We start from the raw sequence: 15,012 nt of genomic DNA, 5'->3' as shown, positions 1-15,012 counted from the left end.
AATTAAGTATAATATTGTTTATGATTTTGCATATTGCCTTACTATTATGCTTCCATACATTGGCTTGCATAATACATAAGTATATATTTAATGACATGTGCTCTCAAACATTTCCTGCTACATAAAAAGAAAAAAACATAGTCAGGGTTAATATAGTTATTAAAAGGAATTCTATAATAGTAGAGATTTTATTGCATAATTGGCTAGTTTACTTGTAAAAATTGTTTTATGTCAGTCATTTTAAGAAACTTTTTGAAAGCTTTTACTTGTTACTGTTCTCATTGGACTTTTTTAATTAAATGAAAGATATCTGCAGTCTGAACTCCATTTTTTAAATCTATGGAATGTTCTGGAAAAACATACACATATACTTTTTACAAGAGTATTCTTATTCTAAAAGGAAAAGTTCTTGAGGATTTCTCTGAACTCTTTCCCCCTCCTTTGTTACAGGTATCCATTTTTCAACTGTATTGATTTTTTAAAACAAAAAATATGGATTTCTTAAACTCTTCTGATCAAAACTTGACCTCAGAGGAACTGTTAAACAGAATGCCATCCAAAATCCTGGTGTCCCTCACTCTTTCGGGGCTGGCACTGATGACAACGACCATCAATTCCCTCGTCATTGCTGCAATAGTTGTGACCAGAAAGCTGCACCACCCAGCCAATTATTTAATTTGCTCCTTGGCGGTCACAGATTTCCTTGTAGCTGTGCTGGTGATGCCTTTCAGCATTGTGTATATTGTGCGAGAGAGCTGGATCATGGGGCAAGTTGTCTGTGACATTTGGCTGAGTGTTGATATTATCTGTTGTACCTGTTCCATCTTGCATCTCTCAGCTATAGCTTTGGATCGCTATCGAGCCATCACAGATGCTGTTGAGTATGCCAGGAAAAGGACTCCCAAGCAAGCTGGCATTATGATTACGGTAGTTTGGATTATATCTGTTTTTATATCTATGCCGCCTCTGTTCTGGAGACACCAAGGACCCAGCCGAGATGATGAGTGCATCATCAAGCATGACCATATTGTTTCTACCATTTACTCAACATTTGGAGCATTTTATATTCCACTTGTGCTGATCTTGATCCTTTACTACAAAATCTATAGAGCAGCAAAAACATTATACCACAAAAGACAAGCAAGTAGAATTGCAAAGGAGGAGCTGAATGGCCAAGTCCTTTTGGAGAGTGGTGAGAAAAGCATTAAAATGGTTTCCACACCCTACATGCTGGAAAAATCTCTATCTGACCCATCAACAGACTTTGATAAAATTCATAACACAGTGAAAAGTCCCAGGTCTGAATTCAGGCATGAGAAATCTTGGAGAAGGCAAAAGATCTCAGGTACAAGAGAACGCAAAGCAGCCACCACCCTGGGATTCATCTTGGGTGCATTTGTAATATGCTGGCTTCCTTTTTTTGTAAAAGAATTGGTTGTTAATGTCTGTGAAAAATGTAAAATTTCTGAAGAGATGTCAAACTTTTTAACATGGCTTGGTTATCTCAATTCCCTTATAAATCCACTGATTTATACAATCTTTAACGAAGATTTCAAGAAAGCATTCCAAAAACTTGTGCGATGTCGATATTAATTTAAACAAAGTTTATTATTAAAGGATAAAGTTTTTCTATGAAGGAGAGTAACAGAATGAATATTAACTAGTAAAATATCTACACAATTAGAGGAACTATACTATAACTGCTAAAATGGATGAGATGATAACACAATTTATATTTTAATAATACTATGAACATACAATGTATTCATTTTATCATCCTAGGAAACTCAAAATTAGAAAACATTATGTGGAGATTAAAAATAATATTTAGCCTATGTGGTGTACTGAAAAAGTTGACTGATAATGATTTTCTAGATTTATATGTTACAACAATTAAGGGGAATTTTCCATTAACAGCACACTTCTATCTATAATTTCTACATCTCTACTATTTTATTATGTAATTCTTTTATTTTATAGAAAATATACACTTCCTCACAAGGCCAGCACTTCTCCTACTCAACCATTCTTACCTTCTCCATCTTACCACATAATACATGGAGAAGGAGGAGACAACAACTCTTGCTTACTGTGAATGGAGTAAATATAAAGGTCAGACACATTGCTATTGTCTTTGTGTTTTGGTAGTAAAGAATTATTATAAAGTGGGTGAGCCATGGAAAAATAATTCTAGATACTAAGCTTGTGTATATTCAATATATCTGCGTGTTTAATGTAATAGCTGAAAATGTTAGCAACATCCCATAAATATTCAAAATCAAAGTCTTACCCTAGAGGTAGTATGGGGAGGAGTTGTTATTATTACCCCTTGTTTACTTAGGAGTCAGTTTGAAGGCATTAAATGCCGTAAGTGATTCCCAATAGTTATATTTCTAATGTTTTATTAAAAATATAAACTGTATTTCATTTTGTTTTTTTTTTTGGTTTTTCTCCGGTACCGGGAACCGAACTCATGACCTTGCGCTTGCCAGGCAGGCGCTTTGCCGCAGAGCTAAATCCCCAGCCCCCTTCATTTTGTTTAATATAAGCTTAATGACGTATTACTTTATACTTCATCTGCATACTTTTGATTTGAACATTGTTTCCTTTTTTTGTGAGTTCCTTCAATAGGAATACTTAGAATTTTCCACTAAATTTTTAAAAATCTAGTGTTCCAGTTGGTGGAAATAGACCACATTAGGGAAGGCTAATGAGAAAGCAAGACCATTTGAAAATGATGTAGTTTTTATTTTTATGCTGTCATTTTGTGTGTATCGTAAAATATACCTTACTAGTAGAGTGCTTAAGAGCATAGTACATCAATTTTTTTATATATCTGTAACTTATTGCTCCCAATCTAACAAATATTTACAGAGTTCTCACTATATATAAGGTATCGAGACTTGTACTAGATAGATGATATAGGAACTAGTATAATTTATTCATTTAATAAGTTCACAATCTAAAAGAAGAAAACAAAATGAAAACTGTAACAGAAAAAATACCAAAAATCAGGTAAGGAAGTTATTGATGTAGTTATAATTATAAAGAGGAAAAAATGATCATATCTAGTTGAGAAAAATCATTCATAAAGAATTCATAAAGAATATATGTAAAGTGAATAGCATCTAAGCAAGAGAAATGGAAGGGAATGTTGCAGGTAATAACAACATCAAGAGTTCAGGCTACATCATGCAAATATTTATGGGGCATGTTCACTAAGCAGTATGAGCATGGCAGCTATTTAGAACCATAGAAGAAAAGAAGATCAAATGAAAAAATGTATTTATGATCAGCTTTTCTGAGGCTGATTTAATGTCAAAAGTAGAAGTCTGTTCTTTTTTTTCTATCATTAAATGATCACTCCTTGCAAGTTTGGGGAAAATCTAAGAAAAATATTTCTGATCAGATTTGAGCAGAGAGGTTAGTGGAGATAATAACCTCTTGTTAGAAAGCAAAACAGTAATCAGCAAGAGATTATAAATTCTGGACCACCCTCTAGTGTTGGAATAAAAAAGGAGAAACAAATTAGACGTGATGTGAAGATGGCAACTACAGGTTATAGCAAATATGTTAGTACGCAGATAGAAGGGGAAGATACAAGTTACTGAAGTAAGGTCATGTTCAACCGAAATAAGGAATTCAACAGAAGGGATGTACTGTTGAAATGAAGACATCCTTTGGGAATATGTCAAGCATATTAAAAACATTGGAGCTCATAGGCACTCCTTACCACTTCTTGCCTAAGGTAGACGAGTTTTCTCTCTGAACTTAAAGCCAACAGGTAAATGAAGCCCCCGCCTGTCCTCACACTAATTTATCTCCCAGACCCTTAACTTTGTTGATCAAAGGCTACTGTGGTCCCTGCAAATCTTTGTTTATTTCCTTTCGCTTTTGACTGACTAAAATTTGATTTCTGATTCATTCCTTCAAAGACCTTCCTAAAGTTAAAATAATCTGTTGTTAGTTTATCTATGCCCTTCTTAGAAATTTGGGGAAAGTGTAAGAGACATAGATAATCAACAGAAAGGAACAAATTTCAAGCTGAGTGAGGCTCACCCAAATACAAAGACTGTCTTCTGATCTGAACTGAACTGAAGCTCTAATGCAGAAAACTAATAGCATAAGTGACAGGGAAGTCATAACCCTCTTCAGAGCTCAGGGGAGAATCAATTTTGATTTTGTAATGTGTAGGAAACAAAGAGCAGGTCTACAACACCTTGCAGTAATTATCACTTCATCTATGTTCTCCCCCACATGCTGAGGTCACAGCTCATACCATCCTTCATGAATAAATATGAGGAATGTTGCTTTTGTGTACTTAGATGGTAGGTAATGGAGAGATTAATAATCTACCATGTGCACTTTCTTTGAAATTTATGAAAAACACATCACACTTTACTGAATAATATAATTTAAGCTCAATGAAAAAGCTTCCAAGTTAATAAAAACTGATTATTTTTTCAGCAAAAAATTCCATATCTATAATGAATGAAGCAGTATAGTGAGTCATATATATAACTGATAAAGTTTATGAAGAAAATGTAAATATTATAGAAAAAGATTAAATATGAAATGTGAAAGTTTACCTCCTGCTAAAATTTTAATATAGCAGTGAAGATCTTAATTTTTATTTGTTCCTCTTAATCTTTTTATATGAAAGATAAGCAAGGAAAAAGGAAATCAAAGGAGTATATCCTACATTCAGTCCAATAATCTATTGTTAGCATAGTTACATCCAAGTTGTGCTTGAAAATCCACTCCTGCTTATGAGACATGGTCTTCATTATGGAGCTGGTTTAAAAATATGGATTGTCTAAATTTGTAGGTTTTGCCTTATATTATTTTGATTTACAATAAATCCACCAGTAAAATCTATAGCACAAACAGCTTGGCCAAGGATAGGCATTGGGCCTGTCCTTTAGTAAAAATCTTTTCCTCTTTAAAGTTCCAAAACTTATTTGATTTTCTCTTTTCTAGAGTTTGCTTCCCCAACCATCCAGGTTCCTTTCTTGTATCACTTACGTCAGTTTCAAATTACTTCCTTTAGCAGAGCATAATCCTATATTCAAGACTCAATTTTAATCTTATCTTTCTTCCCTAAGTTTTTATCAAAAGCAAATGAAGAGGTATTTGGAAGCCAGTTACTAGGAAATGTGTTGATTTGTTCCAAATAGCATGAAAGTGAAAATAATCATAAGTTTATTGCTGAAATTTATTCCAATACTTCAAGGAATAAATTTTCTTATGAATTTATGAGACTTTTTGATTCATAGGTCAGAGGATCAGGTGTGCTATATTGCAGTAGAAAGGAAGCATGAAAAGTTTCACCCTAGTATATTCCAAAGTCCTTTAAAAGTAATCTTGTTTAATCCAAAATGTGACCATATTAAAGTAATGTGTTTAATATCTTCCTAACAACCAAAGTGATTATATTCAGGCCCTTATTTTGTCAAAATATTTCTAGAAGCAAATTAATGATTTTGCCATTCATAAAATACTTTCTTGGGACACTTTAATAACTTTTCTTGTTTGGAATCACTATACTTTCTCTCATTTACATGAAAAATATTGCTGAAGGAAATACCTTTCAACATGATAATGTTTGCCTATTTGTATAGAATATCTTTGTCCATGCTGTATCAATATTTGAAATCCACTTAAGAACAGAATTTTTTCAAAGACTTGATAATCAGGTCTGATCAGGTTAAGAACGATATAAATTTTGTTTGAGGAAAAAAGTATAACAGTAATAACAAATACTTTAGCAACAAGAGCAGCAGTGATAAGAAGTCATGTCCAAAATACTGTCTTTTGCTCAACCTTGTGCTTAATCACAGTTCCAGTTTTTATTATGGAGAATGTTCACCTCCACAAGAACAATAAAATGACCTTACTCATTCCTATAGATACAGCAAAGCTTTCCATGTCCTTCTTTCTATTCTCCTGGTATCTCTTCACTGTACTAATAACTACTTATACTAAATATTCATATACAAAAATTATACTTATATTTCATGTGTTGTATAACTGTTATTATATGATTATATGGCTGGGTCAATACAAATTTTTTTTTTAATACAAATTAATTCTTTCAGCAGAAGATCATAATACATTGCTGCAACCCAATTAATAAGGGAAAAATTTGTTCACCTTCCTATCTCCACACATACTAATCATATCCTCATGTTACTCGGCTTGGCTAGAACTCAAGTAAATCACAGTCCCAGTAGAGAGGATGTGTGTACACGTATGTGTTAATGTTTATGTCCTCTTGCAAAGCAAGTTGATGTTGATAAGTGAACTAGAAAGAAAGCAGTCATCTTAGCACAACACGCTGTTGAGTTTGAAGATAAAGTATGAAGAGTGGGAAGGAAGAAGTATCCTTGTACTCTAAATTTCAGATTCAGAATCTGGTGTGGATAAAAATTAGTGATGGTTACAAAAGCATATTCCAAAAATTATAAGTCTGTAAATGTAAACTGGATATCAAGGATCTGAGTCTTTAGCAAGAATCATAGATTATTCCAGAGAAGGTTAAGCCTGGAGATTTAGTTCTACATACCACAGTTTTAAAGCTCCTAAATAGTTAAGTGTTTCATGGGACCAGTTACAGTGAGTGAAACTGAAATTTTACTAACATACTTAGTCAGAATCCAAAGCACTTTGCAACCATTGTACATGAAAAATATGTAGTAAAACTGTATAGAAGCAAAAGTAAAAATTACAACAATTAAAATCTATTTTCAGTCAGAATATTGTTTAAATTTTCTAGGACAAATAATAAGTTCTTCACTGCGTATGAATGAGCTGTTTAGAACACAATCCTCTACATTTGAAATTTAAGTCCTGACTCCTCTGCTAATCATTAACCTGATGCTGAACAAGTTTTACTTCATGGCTTTGCTCAAGGTGGAGGTGACACTAAGAAGTTAGAATGAAATAAAGCAAATGATCTTGAAAAACAGCAAAGGACTACACAATCTAAATGGTTATTTTCTGTAGTAAGTCTGGAATGGGAGAGAGCACACGACATGGAATGAGCTGGCTTGCACTGTGCGCTGCCTTTTCCTGAGTCTGGAGAGAAGTGAGTGGGTAGCTGATGGTGCACTCCTGGCTCTGTCTTTGGGAAAGCAGTGTCCTCAGGAAGGACAAGCTTCCTTCTGGAAGCTCTGTCCTCGGGAAGCAGGAGTTCCCGGCAGCCCTACCCGAGCCACAGCAGTGTGACCCCTGCGGGTTCTCAGCAGTCTTTCCCTTGCTCTCTTCTGTTCATCCCATTAATGAAAGCCTGGTATCTTCAAAACTCATTTAGCTTTCTGGAAATCTACACACATCCAGCCACTCTGTTGAAAACATAGCAAGAATTCCAACATTAATTTCTTCTATTGATGTGTTCAGAGGTGATTTCTGCATATTTCCAAGGATTAGGGTTTTGTTTTAATCTGTTAAATAACTGATAACATTCATATTTGAAGAAAATTCTCAATGATAGCTCCTTATAGCTTATTATATTACATCTGAACTCCCTTGCTGGGCTTTTAGGATCTTCATCTTAATAACAAAAAGACAGATAACATTTTTTTGGAAAATCTTATTTTGCACTGTACCAGTTAGTCTTATCTGTCAATTCGACCAGATTAAAATTCTCCCCGAGTGGCACAGAGGTGAATGAATCATGGGGTCACTACACGTCAGTGACCCACTGCTGTCCACAGCTGAATGTGCTGTGAGGACAGGAGGCCCAGGGAAGCGCGCCACGGGGGCCTTCCCTCAGAGGTTATATCTCTCAAGGACACCCTTCCCCGTATCTGCTTCTGAGCCACCGTGAGCCCACAGCTGTGCTCCACTGTACCCTTCCACCATGGTGTTTCTGCTTTGGAGGCCGCCTACCATGGACTGAAACCCTGGAACTGTGATCCACATGAACCGTTTCCTCCTTTAACTTGGGGGAATTCTATGACAGCAACAGGAAAATGACTAATAAACCCGCTGCCCTGCTAAGAGCCAACAAATGCCGTCTTCTCCAATCTGCTTCCTCTCTTTACTGGCCTTACTACGTTCATTCCTCTTGCTTGACTCCATTGCTCTTACTGCTTTTTTCTCACCCCTCCCACCTGAAATAACCTCTTTGATGTTAAGCAATCTGTCCTTTACAGTGCAGATGAAATTCCACCTCCTCCTTGAAAGGGAATTACCGTCATGTTTATAGTCAGTAACAATATTACCTCCAGTAATTCCTTAGATGTTTTAAATATCCCTACATTCTTCAGTGTTTGGCTTTCACACCGGTGAAAACAGTAGTGTATGTTTCTCAAGAAATGTGTTTATTTTTCTGTGTCCCTTCTGCGTGTTGTGTTCCCAAACACTTTTAAATATGATCTCCTTCCCTAAGTAAGCCTGGCTCAGGTCCAGCTTACTGCATTCAGTAACTAAAATTTAGTTAAACAGTTGATTTATCTTTACTTCTAAGGGAGATATTATCAAAAAAGACTGAATAGTTGCTAAAACTAGAAAAGTAATTTATTTTTCAATGATTAGGAAATACTGTACTGACAATGAAATACATGCAATCAAAGGTCACTAATATTCTAGAAATGCCTATCTACATATAACAATAAATCTCCATAAACTATCACTCAACATTAATCACATATATATAATAATAAAAGGGTTTAAATTGCCTTTATTAAAGATAATATTTTTATTCCAATTTTAAAGACATAAATAATAAATACAGTTGGCCATATCACAATTATGCTGTAAGTATCCAGCCCACCGAATATGAAATGACTCTTCTTCATATCCCGTCACTGTCCTCAGCCCCACTCTGTCCCACAATTTGTGTGTGGAGGGGAAGAGACAGCATTTTATAGTAGGAAATATCACTGCAGTAAGCCAGAAAATGCAGTATGTTCTTGAGCCCAAAAGGAAATATTTTTTACTTTCTAAGAAATTCTGGAACTCACTCTCTATATACAAGAGCTGCCGAAGCCTCTTATCGACTTCACTTAGCTACAGTGTCTGAAAAGAGGTAATAAATAATCAGTAAATAGTACTCACCTCACCTTGCTCTGTGACTGCAGTATGAGCGTTGTCCAGCTAAACCAGCACAGAAACGTCGGTTCTAAAACCCTGAGCTCCAGAGCACGCATCTGAGAATTAATCCAGCCGGGAAACACACTATGCTAACTCTGACTGCAGAATTGAACGCGTCTTGTCCTTCAACAGGTTTATTTATTATGATTGTCCTTTAATCTGCAAACTTGGGTTCTAATTATAGGATCCTAAATAAAAGGAATAAAACATAAATTAAAACTTCACAATCTCTTGTTTCAATGTATATTGATGGTTCAAAATAGGAAATTAACTCAAAAATAATTTTTGTATTAAGCCTGACTTTCTTTTCTACCATATCTTCCTATCAATCTAAAAGTTAAAATACTATCTATTCTACTTGCCATACGTATACCAAAACAGCCCCAATTGTTAATGCATGCACACATGAGGAATCTTGTATTCTTTTCCTTGTTCTCGTTTGATATGTCATATGCAAAACATTTGCAGGTTCTGGTTAGATAATAGACTTCTTTCATTTGTATTTTCCACTGAGTAATATCTGTATGTGTGTGTACACTGTTAAATCTGGGCCAAAATTTAAGTGCATTTTCTTTCTCAAAATCTTTCCATGGATTAAACAATAATGTATACTGTTAATCTTAGTTTTAAGAAGACATAAATATCCAATTGTTTATTTTAGTTATTTTAATCAGTTGCCCAAACTATACAAAATGTTCAAACAAGAATTTTAATAGACTATGACACAAAAATCTTTTCAAATTGTTGCTGTTGTTAAGAAGGTGATATAAAATAAATGTATGCTGGAATTTGGTGTTACTTAGCTCAAAACATAGTAAAATGTGAAATAAAACATATTCTTCAAACAATGAGTGTTGGTTTTAACTTAATGATTTCAAAATATTCTGTAGCATTCTAGTAAGAAACCCACAAAGGATGGATAAAGAAGTGCAGCAGATATGGACTGTGTCCGACTTTTTTCATAGTGCTGTGGTAGTCTGAGCTCTAAAGAAAATCTTCCTCTTTTAATAGTGAAACCTACAATAACTTCACCTCTGGTTCTTCACCTCACTTTGCTAAAATTAATAGCATTCTAGTTTTTAAAACTAGATTTAGAATAGAAATGATTGTGTTTTTTTTCTGAACTAAAAGAAATGAGCAAAAGTAGCTATCAAAATATTTTTTCTAAATAATACCCAAATACAAATGTGTTTTATTCCAAGTTCTAGTCTTTCAAAGAATAGTTTTGGATGTTGTACTTGGTAATGTATTTGGTAATTTGGGTTGGTTATTTGGTAATAAATTTTGAAAAATAGCTCCTTTCAATTTTCCCTCCCCAAATCAATCTTCATAGAGGCCAAGGGGGGAAAATGGTGGCATTTAAAAGAATGAAAAGATTATAACGCTGGTTAAATAAATGTTTACACATGTCACAGAAAGAAAAGTACAGTATAAATCACCATTATATATTAAGAATACTATGTTGGGGGGGAATCATAAGGGGAATTGCACACATTTGAATTTATTCCCACATATGAACCAGAATTATCCTTATGGAGAAAAGTGTGGTTGTTTGCTTTTATTTCTTTGTTTCTCCCTTTCTTGGGCCCCTCACCCTGCTTCTATTTTTGAGTCTGGTATCACTTTAGTACAGAGAGCTGTGGTTTAGGAAACTAAACCTAGGAAGTGTTCTGAAACTTGATTGCTCAGTTGTTAAATGAAATCAGGGGACAAAAATCTGTGCCAGACAGAAAGCCCATAAAGACATCCACCCCCTGTGAGCCCTCTTTGGGGACGGACTCCCTTCAAAAGAGGCTTAGACCATGGAGACTGTGAACTCAGCAGCACCTAGCTTGCCCTTAACTGTGCTGGTTCTGTGGCTTCGTGTCAGCAGTGACTGGGTTTACAATGAACTAGATTAAGTGTACAAAGACCAGAGTGTTTATTTCCTTCCTCTAGCCTTGCTGATGATTATTATGCTACATAGTGGATCCTTTTTCGAGTCTTTAGAGAAAATTGTATCTTGCACTTTGTAAGATTAACTCAGATGAATTTAACTTCGTGAAACCAGAACAACTGAAATACTGTACTGCATTATACCTTTTCAAAAGTATAGGAGACCACAGTATACTTTAATACTACACTTTAAAAATCTCATAGATGTCAACTAAAATAGAACTTATCCAACTGATGACCTCAAAAAATGCTCATTTCCTTTTGTTCATAAGTAGGACTTATAAGATGGGTTTTCTTACTCTTGTCCAAGTATTTGATGGAAAAATTAATGGAATTCCTGAGAGACACGGTAAAGCACTGGATTTGGATAAATTGTTTCCTCTGAAAATGTCATCAAACTTTTAAAAAATGTTTTCCTTTTTTCTCTTTTTAATTATTTGTGAATTTTGAATTTTGACTTTCTCAAACTCATCCTCTTTTGACTTCCCTGGAGTCTCCGGATTATCTTTTACATATTCTGAAAAATTCCTAATTCTTAATAAATATCTTCAAATATAATCTACCTCTCTTTGTTTCTTACAGAGTCCAACTAAATATATGCTACAAAATATTTTATTCTTTCATGCCTTTTTCATATTTCCTAGTACTTTAAATCTTTTGACTTCAATTATAGCTAATTTTGCATAAATTCATTGATTGAGTTTTTAAGTTTTTATTATAATTTTTATTTATAGAAATTTGTCCTTCTTTGAAACATCCTCTTACTCATGGCTTTATTTCTTATTTTTTGAAACATTTGATACAAACTTGGTATGTTTTTTCAGCCTTAGCATTCCTGTATTTGGAGACTTTGTGCTAGCACCGTTCGTACTTGTTTTCGTTGGTGATGCCTTGTTTCCCTGTGTGTTCGTTTTGTAGCATGAATGTCAGGGTTTTATTTTTGCTTTTGTTTGTGGGCTTTTCATTTGTGTTTGAACTCACATATGGAAATTATTTGAGGGAGATACAGTACCTTCATAGGATGATGAGCATTTGCTTTTGTGAGTATCTATAGTATTATCAGTGCTGTATCAATTCAAACTAAATCATTGTCTTAGGTTCTTTATTAATGTGTGTTTCATAACAGCAGATGGCATGAATTCAGGATACAAACTTGAATAGAAGCCAGATCATAGCTATGAGTCTTCTGGTGAAATTCCTTCTACTTTCGGTCAGAATCAAGGTTCAATGTTAAAGTTTTAATATGAAAATTTCTTTCTTGGTTCCCGATTAGTCATATCGTTAATATCTAGTTCATTCTTAAACTGAATGTGTTGGAATTCCAGTTATTTTTATTTCATTAGGGCTCTCCTAGTATAATCCTAAACTTCACAATGGCCTGGGGTTTATCCCTCATTGTTGTAACTTTAACAATTAATGTTTGAGACTGCCTGACCCAAACAAATCCATTAAGGCCAAGAGGTAACATCTTTCCTTTATTATCTGTCAGGCTTCCTGCTTTTAAATTATTTTTGGTCTAAGCAGCACAGCATTTATTCACTTGGGCAGAATTTGCATGTATTTCCTATTTTAAGCTAATAATTTTAGTTGTTTTCAGCAAGAGGATCAATTTCGGTACTGAGTTCACCATATTACCAGTAATGGAAGCAAAATTGCTTAAATTTACTTTTTCTTCTGCATTCATTACAATTACTAGAAACTTTTACTCTGTTTTGTTATAATTTATTCTAAGCCTCGCTGGTTTTGCTATTATAATGTATTTATTAGATGTACAATTGTATGTTGTTCTCAGATTGTTTCCTTATTTCTAAAGTCTTCTACCTATTCATTCTAACTGCCTCAGCTTTTTAGCTCTTTTATTGAACTATTTTGTTACTGTGTTGTTGAACTGCGTAAAATATTCCTAGCATGGGGCTGGGGATTTAGCTCAGCAGCACAGCGCCTGACCGGCAAGCGAAAGATCAAGAGTTAGATCCCCGGTACTGGAAAAAAACAAAACAAAACTGAACAAAAAAAATATTCCTAGCGCATCTCCCTCTGTAGTTTGAGCTATGCTTACTTATTACTTACAAAGTCTCCAAATACAGGAATGCTAAGGCTGAAAAAACATACCAAGTTTGTATCAAATGTTTCAAAAAATAAGAAATAAAGCCATGAGTAAGAGGATGTTTCAAAAAAGGACAAATTTCTATAAATGAAAATTATAATAAAAACTTAAAAACTCAATCAAAGAATTTATGCAAAATTAGCTATAATTGAAGTCCAGAGATTTAAAGTACTAGGAAATATGAAAAAGGAATTCCACACTTTTGCATTTTTGAACCTAAATCTCTCTTCTTTGTTCTTTCCACTCTTTTGTCTATTTTTCCTTCCCCTTCTTTCCTTTATTTCATCCCATCCTCCTACTTTCCTCTGTCTTTCTCGTTCTACTGCACTGTGCTATCATGTCACGTCATTTATTCTCACCTTGGTCACATTTGTCACCAAGTATGACCTTCCAACTCAAAGCAGCATGAATAAATTTTCCTTAAACTCTTCCCGGTTTATTTATAACCAGCTGGTCTTTCCTTCAAGTGATGAGCCCTTGGAGTTGACAGGTTTGGAGCACTGCTGTGGAGCAGTCCTAGGCAGTGGAAGACATGGCATCTGAGTTCCTTCCTGAAATGTCCTCATGGCACTGTAGTGCCACAGCATTATTCAAACATCGCACAGTTCCTTTAAAGATAGTATATTGATCTGTCTCATTGCTGGTGAATTTCCAAGAACACAACTTATGTTCTAATTTTGTGGGTCCCTCAAAGGGATCTACACTCCTCAGTGCACAAATTATCAAATTAAATGACATTAGTTAAAATTTTCACCGTACTGAGTCTAGAAAAACGAATCCTGGGAGCATAACACAAAGTTAAAATTTTTCCTATTTCATGCATGACCATGTTTCTTTTCATTTATGGTATTAGTTTGTGACGCTTTACTTGTTCTGTTGCTCCTGATGAGTTTTACTCCCCTCCCCACTTTTGTGAGTTTTTGTGGTTATTTATTTGATCATTTACTTGGATACTGAGGAGTCCTCTCTCAGTCCACTCTCATCAAAATATTTAAATACTTTACATTAGCATCCTGCAGTTTAAAATTATTCTTTTTATGAACAGTTTTATTTTAGATAATTAGGTTTCATTCATATATGTCTGCGAAGGAAAATGTGCGTGCGACAAGAGTTATTCTGCTAAAATTGTCACTATCGGAGAAGAAAGCACAAATACAGTGGAATACAAGATAATCATATTTGCTGCACTTACACTATAGTCCACGAGGAAAACCACAGTCCCGAGAATCCAGAGTATCCTGCTCACTGGAGCAGGTCCTCGCTGTGTGGAAGAAAGCTCTAGAAGTTCCAGGGCTTTAAAGAGCTACTAAAAGTGAATTTGGCTACTTTTCTGTATAGCAGTTTAGTGCTTATTCTTACACTAAAAAAGGAAAAAAAAAGAAGTAGCCACAGAAATCTTCTTTATGTCAAGAAAAACTTCTAGTGCTGGTTTTAAACAATCATGCTTTAAGCATTTGAAAGAAGATTTACACTGCTATTTGCTGCCCTCTGCAGGTGAATTTGAAACTCACAGACAACAGTGGAATTCTGGAGCCCCCCAAAAATCCCCACTTCGGCAGTCCTGTACTGTCAGGACTGAAATGGTCACTTTCACTGTTGTGCAAGCTCACCTGGTGTAGCCTTGTACACACCTCAGACATATGGGATAATCTGCTGCTTTCAGCCCACAGCCCTGTACGGCTTGTTATTCTATTACAGGCAATTATAGCCAAATGATATTTGTGTATCTATATGAACCTAACATAGAAGAGCTACAGTAAAATACAGTATAAAAGGTAAAACTGGGTGGACCCGTGTGGAAGCCTTCCCGTGAGTGGAGATTGCAGGTTGCAGGACCGGAATTTGCTCTAAGTCAGGGAGTGAGAGGTGACTGA

At 34.8% G+C, this 15,012-nt stretch overlaps 1 protein-coding gene across 4 annotated transcripts in view; it reads left to right on the top strand.

Moving 5' to 3' along the window:
* The window catches only part of Htr1f (5-hydroxytryptamine (serotonin) receptor 1F, G protein-coupled), a 120,335-nt gene extending 117,967 nt beyond the window's left edge, over window positions 1-2,368 (top strand). For all 4 annotated transcript variants that reach the window (XM_013506138.1, XM_013506144.1, XM_013506141.1 and 1 more), the window contains one exon: window positions 451-2,368. In XM_013506138.1, the coding sequence (XP_013361592.1) occupies window positions 493-1,593 (1,101 nt within the window). In that variant the 5' untranslated portion in view covers window positions 451-492 and the 3' untranslated portion in view covers window positions 1,594-2,368. The remainder of the gene's footprint in view (window positions 1-450) is intronic.
* The last annotated feature ends 12,644 nt before the right edge of the window (window positions 2,369-15,012 follow it).

This window comes from Chinchilla lanigera, unplaced genomic scaffold, assembly GCF_000276665.1.
Source record: "Chinchilla lanigera isolate Chin_1 unplaced genomic scaffold, ChiLan1.0 scaffold00006, whole genome shotgun sequence".
Classification (NCBI taxonomy): Eukaryota; Metazoa; Chordata; class Mammalia; order Rodentia; family Chinchillidae; genus Chinchilla; species Chinchilla lanigera.
Note: the sequence above shows the minus strand (reverse complement) of the source record. Positions and strands in the feature narration are given on the sequence as shown.